Source organism: Thamnophis sirtalis, unplaced genomic scaffold, assembly GCF_051295495.1.
Source record: "Thamnophis sirtalis isolate CommonGarterSnake01/CBP01778 unplaced genomic scaffold, rThaSir2_p1.2 scaffold_1, whole genome shotgun sequence".
Lineage (NCBI taxonomy): Eukaryota > Metazoa > Chordata > Lepidosauria > Squamata > Natricidae > Thamnophis > Thamnophis sirtalis.
Genome location: NW_028261381.1, coordinates 83,897,343 through 83,912,865, shown reverse-complemented (window position 1 = coordinate 83,912,865; position 15,523 = coordinate 83,897,343). Strand labels below are relative to the sequence as shown.

The 15,523-nt window shown below is 34.0% G+C and overlaps 1 protein-coding gene across 2 annotated transcripts in view; it reads left to right on the top strand.

Moving 5' to 3' along the window:
- The window catches only part of SBF2 (SET binding factor 2), a 213,698-nt gene that overhangs the window by 178,539 nt on the left and 19,636 nt on the right, over positions 1-15,523 (top strand). Inside the window, exons 27-33 of one of the 2 annotated variants that reach the window (XM_014051690.2) lie at positions 1,233-1,429; positions 3,821-3,958; positions 4,845-4,940; positions 9,546-9,733; positions 11,232-11,408; positions 13,112-13,213; positions 14,468-14,653. In XM_014051690.2, the coding sequence (XP_013907165.2) occupies positions 1,233-1,429; positions 3,821-3,958; positions 4,845-4,940; positions 9,546-9,733; positions 11,232-11,408; positions 13,112-13,213; positions 14,468-14,653 (1,084 nt within the window). The remainder of the gene's footprint in view (positions 1-1,232; positions 1,430-3,820; positions 3,959-4,844; positions 4,941-9,545; positions 9,734-11,231; positions 11,409-13,111; positions 13,214-14,467; positions 14,654-15,523) is intronic. The other variant, XM_014051691.2, reaches the window with a different exon arrangement.

Sequence of the window (15,523 nt, the reverse complement as noted above, 5' to 3'; positions counted from 1 at the left end):
GCACCCACAACGTCTGAAGGAAAGCTGTTTTATTGGTTAATTATCCTCACTGTTATGAAGTTTTTCCTCAATTCCAGATTGCTTCTCTCCTTGATTAAACTGGGAAGAAATCTAAGGGCATTTGGCAATTACACACCCAAGGCACTTATAGTAGAATCTATCACCTCTTTCCTAATTCGAATCAGTAAAAATTAGTGGAGAATTTCATTGACTATAATTGAAAAGAAATCCCAGCATCTCTGATCAGTACTAGCCAGGTTGGAAAAGAAAGAGATTGCCAAAAAACTTGGCAGCCAGAAATTTTGGTAATAATTAAGCAATAATTATTGACTGTTCCCAACCAATATTTTGTGAAATACTGTGTATTGATGCTCCATTTTGTAAAGGAAATAGTGGATTAAAAGTAAGCCGTTGAAGTAAAAATATTTTCATCAATTTCCTATAAAAATATAATCTGCATTAAAATTGTCACTTCTGGATGATTGCAATGCTAACCCTACTACAGAACATAACATTACCAATAACAAAATAAAAGGTATTAAAGCCACTAGCAAATTGTAGGCAATCTGGACTCAAAAGGAACCACTGAAAAGAAGTAAAGGAAAAAGTCCACACCAGCAGAAAGTCATTCTGGGGAGAGGCTGGGGCAGGGGTGATATCTTGACCTCTCAATGGACAGGGAATAGAATCTATTTTACATGTTCAATTGTATGAAAGCAATGTTTCTGAATCTGTTTCCTGATGAGTGACCAAAAGCTTATTTTGATATTGATCAAGTAAAATGCTGACAAAGTTTAAGTATGCAGGGTTTTTTTCTTGAAGTTGTTTACAATGTATATACAGTATATATTTTTAAAAGCTTATTGGGTGGGAAGATTTATAAACAAGAACACCAACCACCACCACCCCAACAGATTTTAGATGGTCCAATGAATAGCTTCTGACTCTCTGGGCTATGGCAGATTTAACAGGAAATGACCATAGCCTGGGAAATATCTGTTAAAACAGATGTAAGTGATATGTTGATATGTTAGGTGGTCTTTTTTGGGTTGTTGCCACTGCTTCTTGATGTCAGAACAAAGGTGTTTATTAGCTCTTGGAGTTTTCAGATGTTCTAAGTTCACACGGTGTCTAATCTGCTGTTATACTGGAAATTCTGTAACGAAAAATCACATTAGCTTTTCTTTATAACCAATTCCACTGTATGACCTCCCTTTTTCCCTTTGTTCCAGTTACCCAGGACTGCTAGTAGTACCCCAGTGTATACAGGACAGCAGCCTGCAGAGAGTAGCTCGCTGCTATCGGCACAATCGCTTGCCGGTAGTGTGTTGGAAAAACTCAAAAACAAGTACATTCCTGTTTCGAGCTGGTGGGTTCCATGGGAAAGGAGTTGCTGGTCTTTTCAAATCACAAAATACACAGACCTCAGGTGAGGTTATGTTTTGTATGAATTATCTCATAGAATGGGAAGGTGTTTATATCATCAATTGTTTTTAAATCGTGTCAGTCTTTAGAAATACTTTAGGTCTTTCTAAAAAAGTTAATACTTTCTCTAAACAAGTGCCTCCAGATGTTCTGGACTTAACCTCTACACAGGCAAAATACAGTGGTAGTTAAGATGCACTTGGGAAGTGGAATGGGGAAAATTATCTCAGCGTATCATGTAACCTACATCTAATAAATGCAAAATTATTAAGGTTCTATCTTGTTCTAACTTTTAGAGAATAAGAGAAAATATTTAATGTTTAAGTTATTTTTGAGCTTTATGCCTTTTCTGCTCTACCATGTAAACAGAAGAAATGTTGCCTAGCTAAATCCATAATATCATACATAGAATGTTTCTTTCTCATTAGGATATGACACTCCCCTAAACAACCCCCACACCCTACCACACCCCCCACAAATGTGACCATTTGCTAGGCAGTGAACTAAAATGAAAATTGGTATTTATTGTATGAGGTAAGAGTGGAAATAGAGTTTATTCTATGCTTTGGTAACCAATTAGTATTATTAGCTTGCTTGAAAAAACTTGCCCTATGGAATTTTTGAAGAGGATTAAAAAAAGAAATGAATAGTTATGTGCAAGTTACATAAGCCATGAATCATTCAAGAATTTAAGATGTGAATAGATTTCAATTGCTTAAATACTTCCAGCATAATCCTGGGAATACTATACTGCTTTGTATGAGTTTGTGCTTTGAATGTATCCACACAATAAAAGAAAATTCTTCGATGTCAGTAATCTACAAATAATTGCTGTGCAGCTTTTGTGGTATGTCTGTGTAGATACTTTCAAGTGTTTAACTGCAAGAATTGAGCAATTGAAAATAAAAATGTATCACCAAGGACTTTGGATTTGCCCCAAGAACAAACCATCCCCAAAGTCATTGTTTGCTTAAGCCAAACTACAGTATATACAAACAGAGACTGTTCTTTCTTGTCATTATTTTGTTTGGGGCAAAAATATATAGAGGGAACTAAGAGAAAGATTGGAGAGAAAAATGAGTGCACAATGAAATTGAAAAAGTAGTAAAAGTGAATAATATAGGGAAAAGCAAGGAAGAAAATGCCAAATTGAAATAAGGATTAAAAGAAGTACTAGCCAAGCCCTAAACAGGCAATGGTGAATGTTAAAAGAAGAAAAAATCTTAATTAGTTATCTTTTTAGGCATTATTTGCCATGTTTGGGTTTCCTGGATATTTGCACCTTTGTTGAGATGCGGCCAGGGACACAGTGACTCAGTGGCTAAGATGCTGAGCTTGTCAATCAGAAAGGTCAGCAATTCGGTGGTTCAAATCGCTAGTACCGTGTAACGGAGTGAGCTCCCATTACTTGCCACAGCTTCTAGCAACCTAGCAGTTCGAAAGAATGTAAAAATGCAAGAAAAATAGGGACCACCTTGGTGTGAAGGCAACAGCATTCCATGTGCTTACATGACCATGTAATTGTCATCAGACAGCACTGGCACTTCGGCTTAGAAAGAGAGATGAGCACCGTCCCCTAGAGTCGGGAATGACTAGCACATATGTGCGAAGGGAACCTTTACCTTTTACCTTTGAGATGTGGCCATTTACTTACTGAATTTGCTGCACAGCTTCAGGGATATTTTGAAAACGATTAGGCAGTGCTTCAAGCATCATATGAGTCTTGAGTCCTCTCTGCTTTTCAGTAAAGTGTTCGCTTTTTTTCAGGCTTCTTCATAAGCCTGAAGAAAAGATGTGGTTACTTAATAAGTTAATTCAATCAATTCCATTAAAAGCTGCATCTTTTTTTTAGGCTTGTGCAAAAGCCCTCCAAAAGTGAGTTTCTTTAATAAACAGCAGAGTGGTGCTATGCTTCCATGAGTCCAAAGTATTCCTCTGAATCTTTTTCAGAACACAGTTCTGTTATTCATGCTCATATGAGTGGGCCAGTGGGAGAACAATATATGGAAGAGCAGAATTATACAGTACCTACCAATACTGAAATGGTAAAGGTATCTTCATAGGGATATTTTAGAAGCAGCTCTTCATTAATACAGTAGTTCTGATTTCATCTGCAAGCATAATGCTTAAATTGCCTCATATGACTTTCACAGTGATAGATGGTTGTACGTCTTATCCATGTTGGGAGGTATGACGTTATATTGTATTTAGTTTATATTTATTAAATTTTATTTTTAATTTGAATAGTTATATTTATTTTATCTGCCCATAATCAGAAGAGCAGATTTAAGACAAATAAATAAACACATCAATTGAATGCTGTTTTCATTTCAGAGAAGTGAAATGTGCTGTATAAATCAAGGGTATAATCTGTTTCCTGCATTTGTTTGCATAGCTCCTACATCACTTGAGTCATCAAGCAGCATAGAACAAGAAAAATACCTTCAAGCCTTACTGAATGCAATTTCTGTCCATTGTAAATTGAATGGCAATAATACTCTTACCATCAGACCAGCAATTGCTTTATCTCCAGGTAATATGATCCTTTGGGATAGCTTGGTTAAAATCCAACATTTAAACAGAAAATGTTATGTTTATAATGATCTTTCTTCGAATTTAATTTTCACATTATAATCTCTCATTGCCTTAATAAATCATTGCCTAGTTGGCTGATTTGTCTCTGGAATTTTTGCAAGTATACTTTTCATATAAATGGCAGTATATAAAAGTAAAGTACTTTGAACTGAAGTAAAATTTCTAGCTAGTGAGATTTTATGCCACATATGTGAACAAATGTACAGGACTTTAGGTCTATTACAAATTTACAAGCAATTTGAAATGCTTAACACAGCTTTATCAACATACAGTACATATACGGTAAATATATCTTGAAGGTGAAAGGTTAAAATGTGATATGCTTTTTGCAGAATAGGTCTGGATAAAGCCATTAAGAAATGCATTAATATTCTATTTCAGTTGTCATGTGATGAAACCTGTAGGGTTCAAACAAAGGTAACGCTGCTGTTTTAGATACAGGAGCATGCAACTTGCCAAGTTTGTCCATTTGGCTTAATCAGTTGGTGAAATCAATTGTATCTAAATTCTGGCTTTTTCATAACATAACCCTGTCACCAATTGTGCATGCTTTGCTTCATTTGTTGTTAAATACTTTGATTGTGTTAGCCATGCCTAACTTCCTGTGATGCTGCAAATGTATACTTGCTATTTCTAATTACGTGTAATGTCTCTTAAATGTGGGAAAGTGGCAGCAGTTAGATAAATGAACCATTGACAGAATATTTCTATATATGTGTCATTGTTTTCAAATATAGGGTTCAAGTTAGGGTAATATGTAGGTAATATGTCAACTTGAATGATATTCTACTTTTAATCTCTCCATTCTTTTTGACTGACTTTAGGCACTGAAAGGAGGGCTTCAAGAATGTCTACTGTGTTTAAGCAGGTAGTGCCAGGACATTTGGATGTAAATCTATCCAATAGCTTTGCTCGAGGAGGTTAGTAAGACTAGTTCAAAGCCTACCCATGGATGTAAGGGTGATTCTTGCATTTTGCCTCACTTGATTGCATTATACACACATGAATTATAGCTTTTTATAAAAATTGCCAGATCTGCATATCAATGCAAGACCTTGCATTTTGAAATAAAGATTGCACATGCAAATAAATATGCATGTAATTCTTGTCATTTGGGGGTGAGCTTTTTTGCATCATCAGTAAGGACTGGTAACAATTATGTTTTCTAGATTTCAGATGTGGACATTTTATCAGATGGGAGATGCCATCAAGAGTGTATTTTAGGTGGAATGCTAGGTGGGCCACCTGTTATAACATTTACTCGTATATTACTTACACTTTCAATATTTGACCACATGCACAGAATATGAAACTACATATGGAGCATCCCAGGACAGTGTTTTCATAGAATAGAATAACATGGCTTCCATCAGCTGTTCTTTTCTACACATTCACAAATGTAGATCATTAAAGTAATAAATTTTAATTCCCTGTAGAACTCAACTATTCAGTCAAGATGTTTAATACTGAAACACCTTTTATGTATAGATATTAATGCTATATATTGAAATGAGAATGTCTACCCACAGCAGAATTAGTAAATATAATAAAATATTAAAACAAACTTTTTTCTGAACATTGCTTTGAAACATCAGTTTTGTTGCATTGATTGCACAGCCACTGCAGATTCTGAGGGGTATGTAATCAACATAATAGGATATTCTGTCCCTAAAGATGCTCTTCAAATTGCAGGAATATGCTTTTGATAAAGGGATAATGTAAAATGACCAGGATTTGACTGGGGAAAAGATATAATTCAACTGAAAGTAACTTCTATCTAAATCCACTATAGATGATAATGTTTTAATAATGAATAGATTAGAAACTAATGGAAGAAGTCCTTTTAAAATACAATATATCCCTTATTGTGACAATATTGTAAAATTTGTATCTTATCATGTGTGGTAGATCAAGTGACAAGAAACAATAGGCTTATGAAAAAAGTTTTACTTGTTAAGACTGACACTTAAAGAACAAAATGCCTCCAGAGTTGTTAGAATTAAACTGAACTCAAAATTATCAGTGTTTCACAAATCACATCTGGCTACTCTTTCATTGCGGATTCCTAATTTAGAAAGCAATAGCTGTTTGTGGTTGTTGTTTTTGCTATTGATAGGAATTAAAATTATTTGCTCCCCTATTGCAACTCACCTAGGGATCTGCCAGTAGATATCAGTCTCCCTTTTTTTTATTACCTTTAATATAACAAATTAGGGACAGTGCTGAATTTGGAAGTCAAATTTATTTAATTTGGGATAGATGAGGTGTAATGATGTGGTTAGAATGCTTATGACAGGATGTAAGAGATTCATACGCATCATATTGGAAGAATGTAGTTGCCAAAGTCACCAAAAACTTGCCTAGATTTATTCTGTAAGCAGTCCAGAAAATATTTAGGTTTCCCCTAAAAATAAATCTAGGATAGCAATAGCTTTCCTCCTATGTAATTACATAATGTCGATTCCAGTCATTGCTCTCATAAAATCTTAATATAATAATAAAACATGCTAGGGATAGAAACAAAATGTATTCATTTTTTTTCTTCTTTTACATGACAATTTACCTCCATAATGCAAGGAATACCAAAAAGAAGCACTTTACTGTAACGGTAACTGTGAATTCAGCCTTGTATTTAATTTAGAACTTTCTTGGCAACATTTTTGTATTTTGGGATGAAATATCTTTTCAAAACATTCATTATAGTATTAATATTTATTTGTTATCTTACTTTAAGAAGAATGGGTATATTAGCTGACTGTATAATGTAGGTTTCATATAAAAGCACTCCATTTCTTGGAGATCTCAAGGAAAAAAATCAGAACCATAAGCAAGGAAGCTGTATTTAGAGTGATTACAACTATCAGCACAATTAAGTTCAATTAAATGCCAAGTGAATATTCTTGAATGATGTAATATCTATGTCAATTGGTCCCAATTGCCATTTAGATGAATGGAAGGTAGCCATTTTTTAATATGTTCCCTGTCTTGATCATATAGAATTATAAAGAATACAAAAACAGGAGAAAACTGCCTTAGTTAGCAGAAGCATCATACATGAATTACATTCTTGGTCAGTTATAAACAGTCTTTATTTTTTAACATCAAGTCAATATTTGAAAGAGAATAAAATGTTTTAAAAAGAATAACATTTCTTGTTGCTCTCAAATTGTTTAATGCTTGTTTCTTTAGAAAAAATTAAAATCAAAGCTAAAATGCTTTTTCTTAAGTATCAGAAGGCATTTCAGTGAATTTCAATTTAAATATACAGCTCCATTATATAGAATGATTTAATCAGTTGAATACTGTAAGACTAGATATTATGTTTAATATTCAGTGTATTAGTGCTATACAATAGGCTCAACCAAACAAAAATTTTGCATGTTAATAATTTGATTGCACAAACACATGCTTTGCATGGTCCTTGAAATAAAGAGATATAGAGATAAATTTGTTTGGTTTTCCACCCTGCATTGATTTTATTCTTCTACCAATAAAAATAAATTGTGATAAATTGTGAATTTTGAAACTGATACATTTTTCCAGAATTGTTTTTTTCCCCTTCCAATTGGTATAATTTACTGTCACTGCAGCTACTGCAGTGCCCATAAATGTTAGTCTATATTGCAGCTGATCTATATTTTTCTTCTTGCAGCTTGATTTAGTGATTGAATCCTTGATGCTAGCTGTTAAAACTCAAATGTTACAAGCAATTGTTTTTATCATAATCAAAGCAGTAGAAATATAGAAGTAATCTTTCTTTTTTTCTGTTCAATATGCTGTTCAATATGCTGTGATTCACTGCTTTATTGCAATGTCCGCCCCATTGCTTTTCCTTTTCTTCCTGTCCTTACTGATAACTTCCAGTGGTTGGGTACAGAGATAAATGTTTCAAACAAATTCCAAATTAGAAAGAATCTAAATTTTCCCCTCTCTTTTATGATGTATATCAATGCACCTTAAAGAAACTAGGTTAGTTTGCTTAGGCATGAAATATAATTGCCAGGCCATCCTCTTGCTATAATATACTATGGAGTGATTCATAGACCCATAACCATTATTTTGAATGAATGTTGAATGTTGATTTTATTTATATGCTGTCCTTTTCCCCCAAAGGGGGAAAAGATAGAATTATCCTCAGATCACCTACCAAAAACTAAATCATGAAGGAATTTTGTTACACAAGTACTCCTGTTCACATAAATACTAATGGTTGTTAAAAAGGGAATACGTGTTTAAATTATAAGATAAAATAATGCATATATCCATTCGCTTGTTTTAAATATTATCTTATGATCGCAAGAGATTTGAAAGTTATCTATATGTCCTTTAATCACTGTAACCTATCACTGGCTAATGTGGTAATCTGCATGTGCTTTTCAATCTGCAATCATCGCTTTTTATGTAGTGCAAGGTATAATCAAGCCCTGTTTTAATAATGGCAAAAGGGGAACTGATGCTTTATTTCAGCTTTCTTTCCTTCTTTCTTTTTAGAAAAAAGATATAATGTGATCACTTTGTCAGCTAATGCGCTGAGTCTTGAATGGCAACTGATTATTTAATTATTTATTAGTAATAATAATAATAAAGATTGCATACCGTTTTCCTTATTTCAGAGATTACTTCAAATTATAGTTTACCACCTTCAGTTTCATCACTAAAAGTCAGTGGGGCTTTGTATGTAGGTGGGACAATTCCTATCAGCAATATTTGCACGGCAACATTTCGTTATTTTTTAATCATATCAATTGCTATAATACAGTTTTTCAGTAATAATATCAGTTGATCTGGAATTCTCAAGCTGCATTATTAATGTTGTCAATAAAGCCATAGAAAGCAATGACCTTCAGACCAAACATGATTTATATTTTAATGCACTTGCTGTTCTCAAAGAGCATGTTACATTACATGACAGTTTTCTGGGGCCAAAAAATCTGAAGAACCATTGATGGGAAACAGTAGAATCCGCTTATCTCTATTATATGTAATGACCAATTGCACCATAATGGTAGTATATTTCTGGCATCAGCTAGATTGCTCAGATCACATGATTATTTTCCATCTCGATGCAAAAGGAATAGGAAATCACATGGCCCCACTTCAATGTACTAATGTTAGTAGTAATACAGGAAGTGGTTTTTTTAATGCATATATGTCAACAACAACATTTTAATTAGTAAGTGCTTTTTCCTGTTCTCTAACTCACACTGTTTCTATGTAATGTGATTATACAATGTCTATAGCGAGCTGAAGATACAGAAAAGTAGCTTCATAAAGTATTAAACATGAGATGATTTGAATGTGATTATTATGGTGAATCATGATTATCAATTCAGAACAGATTACATTAAATATGTGTTTAATGTAACTGATTATAATAGTGGTGCAAATGTGTTTCAAAGTAAAATATACATAGGACATTTGCAACTGCCCAGAGTCATTGGGAGGCAGCATATAAATTTAATTAAAAAAAGCTCATGTATGTGAAAATACAAAATATTTCATAACTTTTTAAAATTTTTATGAAGGTGTGTGGGCCAGTCTTCGTTCTAGTGGTCGATTTATCAGCACTCAGATGCCATTCCTTGATGTGGGTGCAAGATTAGCTGGAAAAGATGGTTCACCTTCATATACCAGCAGCAGTGCCTATTTGCAGAACCGACTCCTCAAGCGCCAAGCTGCTCTTTATATATTTGGAGAAAAATCTCAACTCAGAGTATGTCTGTTTTCCATATACACTTCTAGGCTTTGGGTGAAATAATATTAGGACTTGTTTTTAACTGGAATGCACCAGAGCAGTGAACTGTGCACATTGGAACACTCTTGATTTCAATAGGTTTTAAATCTCACAGTTGTTCTAGACTGCAGGATCTCAACTGAAATAGCATAGGCACAAGGATTGTGTCGAGTCTTTCAAGATATACTCAGTGCGTTATTAGAAGCAGCAGAATCAGAAAGAAAGGGAGCTGGAAGGCACTAAGAAGCATCACTGAATAACCTCTCTAAAGGCCTAAAATGGTATCATCAAAACTTGTCAATCCAGTCTTGAGGTACTGGAGAATACATGAATAGAACCCTGCAAGTTTCATGTGACTTGGGGAACTCAGATTGCCCATCCCTGCATTAGAACATAATGTGTGCAAACCTGCCCCCCACTAGACAGTGATTACTGAGAACAATGTGTTGATACCTGGAGCCTAACAATGTAATTTCATTATTAGTTTTAATTGAGTTATTTTACTCTGTTAAAATTAAAGACTATTTGTCACAATCCATTCTTTTCAGTGAGATGGATATTGAGTTGAGTGTTCACCCATGTTTGGGCTTACCTAACTAAATAAATATCATTTTTACATATGACTGGAAGATCTGACTTTGGTTGTATTTACTTATTCGTGATGTATTTATTCATTTAACATATTTCATGATAGTATTTCAGGACCGTGGTTTTCATAAGCTTACAACACAAAATGGTAGATTCAGTATTTTAAAAGTACTTTAAATCATTGTTAAATAAGCCAAGTAAAATAGAGTCAAATGTATAACAGCAGCAAATGCCATAAAACTTCTAAAATTGAAATCTAGTGGTGATTTTAAAGCACAGGTTGGTTTTCAGCCAGCTTTTGATCCAAACTATATGAATTGTATATAATATTAATTATTATATACATCATATATGCGTAGCAAAATGGTCCTGCGACATTTAAAGTGGTGTCCCAACCAAGACACATAAATTGAGGAATTCAGAACCTCTCAAATCTAAACAGCACTTTTATGTTCAGTAACATCAATTATTAGTATCCAAAACCCCTTTCCTAGGCTATCATAAAAAGGCAAAGTCCAAAAATGTGGACTTTTCATTACCATTTTTCATATTATTCTAATTAGATTCCAGGAGAGAGAAAAGCCACAGTCTGCATTACATTGTATTACATTGTAATTTTTATACAAGGATCTGCATAATACTAAAAAAAAATTGTACTGTCATCATATTACAGCAAAATAGATCAAAAGGAGGATTGTGGGTCATGAGGTCATACAAAGAAAATTATGTAAGATATATACTATATCTAGTAATACCATGTTATTTCAGGTCTCAGAAAAAATGTTAACTTCTTCCAAAAAAATGGGATAGGAAAATTAAATTCCTTAATAAATAGTTTAAGTGTATGTTTAAAACGAATAGCATAAATAAATGCCTTCTTTGTCCACAGGGCTTCAAACTTGATTTTGCTTTAAATTGTGAATTTGTTCCAGTTGAATTCAGTGACATCCGGCAAGTGAAAACTAGTTTTAAAAGACTCATGAGTGCTTGTGTTCCTAGCAATATTCCAGCAGATTCTGAAATAACATTCCTTAAAGCTCTTGGAGAGTCTGAATGGTTCCCTCAGGTAAGGTGATATGGGGCAATCATAAATGCTTGTGGTTTCTGAGGGGAAACCAAGGCTATTTTGATTCTGTAACAAAAAAAAATTTCTTCATTTTTTCCTGCATTAAATAAAATCTGTATTTCTATGGAGACAAATAAACATCCATCAGTGAATATTTATACAATGGCAAAATGGATTTGACCACTGAGATACTCACTTAATCACAATCAGCCATAAAATGTTGCATTTGGCTATAATAATTTAAATTTCTCTTGAAGTCATTTTCCATTTTCTACTTTTAACAAAAGAAATTCAGTTTAATAAACTATTATCATAGATTATCCTATAGTAAATACCTCATCACTATATTATTGGCTACGTCAGGTACATAGCACAGGTATATTGAAACTGAATAGAGTGTCTTTCTTGATAATGATTTGTATCTAAATATTTTAAGTTGGTTTTATATCCACTGTAGATTACAAGATAATTAGCCACTTATTTTCTAAAGGAGATTGACAATGCAATGAATTGTATTGTGGAATTTAATTCCTAGAATCTATATATCATGTTTTGTAACAGAATTGAATTGAATTGAATTTTATTATTTGTATGCCGTCCTTCTCCGGGAGGACTCAGGGCGGCGAACAATTCAAAAGGGGAAAAAGGGGAACGTAAAAATGAAATACAGATAATTAAAATAAGCAAGAGTCACACAACCATACAAGTCGAGAGGGGAGGGAACTCATCACCCCAGGCCTGCCAGCAAAGCCAGGTTTTGACGGCTTTTCGGAAGGCCTGGAGAGAGGTGAGGGTCCGAATCCCTGCGGGGAGTTCATTCCAGAGGGCCGGAGCTGCCACAGAGAAGGCCCTCCCCCAGGTAGTAGCCAGATGGCATTGGCTAGTAGATGGAACCCGGAGGAGACCAACCCTGTGAGATCTAATGGGTCTGTGGGAGGTAATTGGCAGCAGGCAGTCTCTCAAGAAGCTTTTGTAAAACATATAACATGCTACAATATAGTTTGACAGCCAATTGGGTTTGAAATATATGCTACAATATAGTTTGAGAGCTAAAATATGCTATAATATATGCTACAATATAGTTTGAGAGCCAATTGTGCTTGAAAAAATTATGACTGAATTAGATATCAAAAGAGAACAGCACCTGGCTAATTCTGGTTGCTCTCAGAAAACTAAGAAGTGCCAAATCTGCTTAATACTTAAATGGAAGACCATCAGAAAATTGAAATTGTAAAACTAGATTTGTAAGATTTAAAAAAAATCCTGAAAGAAGGCATTGATCAGCCATTTGTATATTATTGCCAAGAAAATGATATAAATGTATCCATTAAATCTTCAGTCTTAAGACAAACTTTAATAAAGCATTTGATCCATAAAACTACTTTATGGATCAATGAAAGGATACCCATATTATTTAGTGTTCTGTAAGCATTTTCATTTAATAGGAAAAAAGATGTTCCCTCTAGTCATGAGGCCTAGAACTACTAATTCATATATGGGTGCAAATGAGGGGGGAAATGACACTGTACTTAATTCTTCATTTTGTTCTTTTTGTTTTAAACTTTATAATCTATTAGTTCAATAAGACCTGATACAAACTGAGTATCTAATATTTTCAATAGTTTTAATAAAAACATATTTTATTAGTCATTGTATAAACTATCATTCATTTTAGTAATTTGTTTCCTTTATGTTTTGTATAGCTTCACAGAGTAATACAGTTGGGTGTTGTCATATCAGAGCTACTTGAAAATGGTTCTTCAGTTTTAGTTTGTCTGGAAGATGGCTGGGATATCACAGCGCAGGTCAGTTATTATGACCTGCACGTATAGCAGGCAAAGTGAGAGAGATCTGGAGTATATTTGGACAGGGAATGTAATATGAAAGTTAACAAAAATTCCTTTTGCTGCTGCAGAGAAATGCTTTCCATTAGCAAAGGGAGCCAGTCCCCTCTAGTGGGAGTGGGTTAGCTTGATCAAAATGTTTTATATTGAAAGCTCAATTATATCCTGAACCCATTCTGAGAATACACAAAACAGAAAGTAATGCATTTCCTTTAAAACCCCATCATTTAAAAAAATATCCTGTGAACACTTTTCTAGAGAATTTTAGCTTCATCTCTAGAATTCATTGCTCCTCTTCACAAACTGAAGTACAGTTTCCACAGTTGTTTTAAATAGGATGTAGTAAGGCCCCCAAAAAGCAGTCTCTCTCATACCTTTATATCTGCAAATATTCTTCGCATATAATTCTATTAAAGATGATTTTCTGATTAAAAACTGGAGGTAAGAAATTGTTATCCTGTGGAACAAACAAACAAACAAAATTAATATGATTGTACTATTTTCAAATATCAGTTTAAAATTTGTTTCATCTTTAAATTAAAAGTTTCCAGATTTCCATAAAAAATATGTCTATATTGTAATTCAACCCTGAATTAACCATTAAACAAAATAAGCATGTGCTTAGAACACCAAGAGAAAGAGAACACCGCAAAAGATTTTCCTGTACTACCAGGCCCTTAACTCTTTCACTACCATACCCAACTTTGGCCAGATAACATTTCTCATGGTGTGAGAGTTTGGGTAATGCTTAGCAATAACACCTAGACTTATATACCGCTTCACAGTACTTTATAGCTCTCTCTAAGCAGTTTACAGTGTCAGCATATTGCCTCCAACAATCTGGAATTTCATTTTATCCACCTCGGAAGGATGGAAGGCTAAGTCAACCTTGAACCTGGTGAGATTCGATGTGCCAAACTGCTGGCAGCCAGTGATCAGCAGAAGTAGCCTGCAGTACTGTATTGTATCCACTGCCACACTGCAGCACTAGAAGCTTGGGGTTAATCTTCATATTGTAGCAGTTGTGAACTAATTTTTCACTATAAATAATGCACTGCAGTTAAGTAGTTCCAATGTCCCGAAAGTAGATAGTACATTTACATTTATATCTAAAAAGAAAATCCTCATCCTAATGGTAGATAGAAATAAAATGTATATTTGGGTGTGTATATAAAAGCATTTTGATTAACATACCAGTATCATTTTGTGGCCTAGGTTGTGTCTCTTGTGCAATTACTCAGTGATCCATTCTATCGAACACTTGAAGGATTCAGAATGCTAATAGAGAAAGAATGGTTATCTTTTGGTCATAAATTCAGCCAGCGCAGTAACTTAACTCTTAATTGTCAAGGAAGTGGATTTGCACCAATTTTTCTGCAGTTCTTGGATTGTGTACACCAGGTAAGCCTAAATAAAGGAGCATGTACATAGTGGATATTTATTTGTTTATAAAAATCATAACCTGAATTTTAATTGTTTATAATACAGAAATTGAGAGCCAATTTGGTGTAGTGGTTAAGGCATAAGGCTAGGAACTGGGAGATCATTACTTCCACATTAAGCACAAAGCCAGCTGGGTGACCTTGAGTTAGTTACTTTCTGTCATTAAAAGAGAATGTGTGTAGCTCAGGGTTGATCTGTGGGTTCTAGCACTAGCACTGATGATGTTGCATAGTTTGGTAATAAAATATCTGCAAGAAAACCACCAAACTCAAAGAGAAGCAAGGACCCTATAGTCATTTTCTCTCAGTCTTAGAAAGAAGTCAGTGGCAAACCACTTCTATAAATTCTTGCCAAAAAAACTCTGCAGACACTTGTCCAGGTAATCTTGAAGAATCAGACATGATTGAACAGAAGAAATCCCCTGTGTCTCGGTGTATAGTCATGCTAGCCACCTGATCATGGAAATGTCTTCAGACAACATTGGCTCCTTTGGATAAGAAACAGAGAATAGAATAGAATTCTTTATTCTTTATTGGCCAAGTGGGATTGGACATACAAGAAATTTGTCTCCAGTCCATAAGATCTGAGCGTACATACAAGCAACAAGTGATAAATCATGGTCATAATCATAAAACACAATCTGAAAAATCATTAGATACAACACTCAGTGATAGTCATAGGATACTAAATAATCAATGTAAATCATAATAGGATACTACCTAAAAGCAATCAACATAAATTGTGAGATATAAAAAACGAAGTTATAGTCATAAAAAGCTAAGGAAATAGGCAAAGATCAGAAGGATAATAGTAATAACAATACAACTC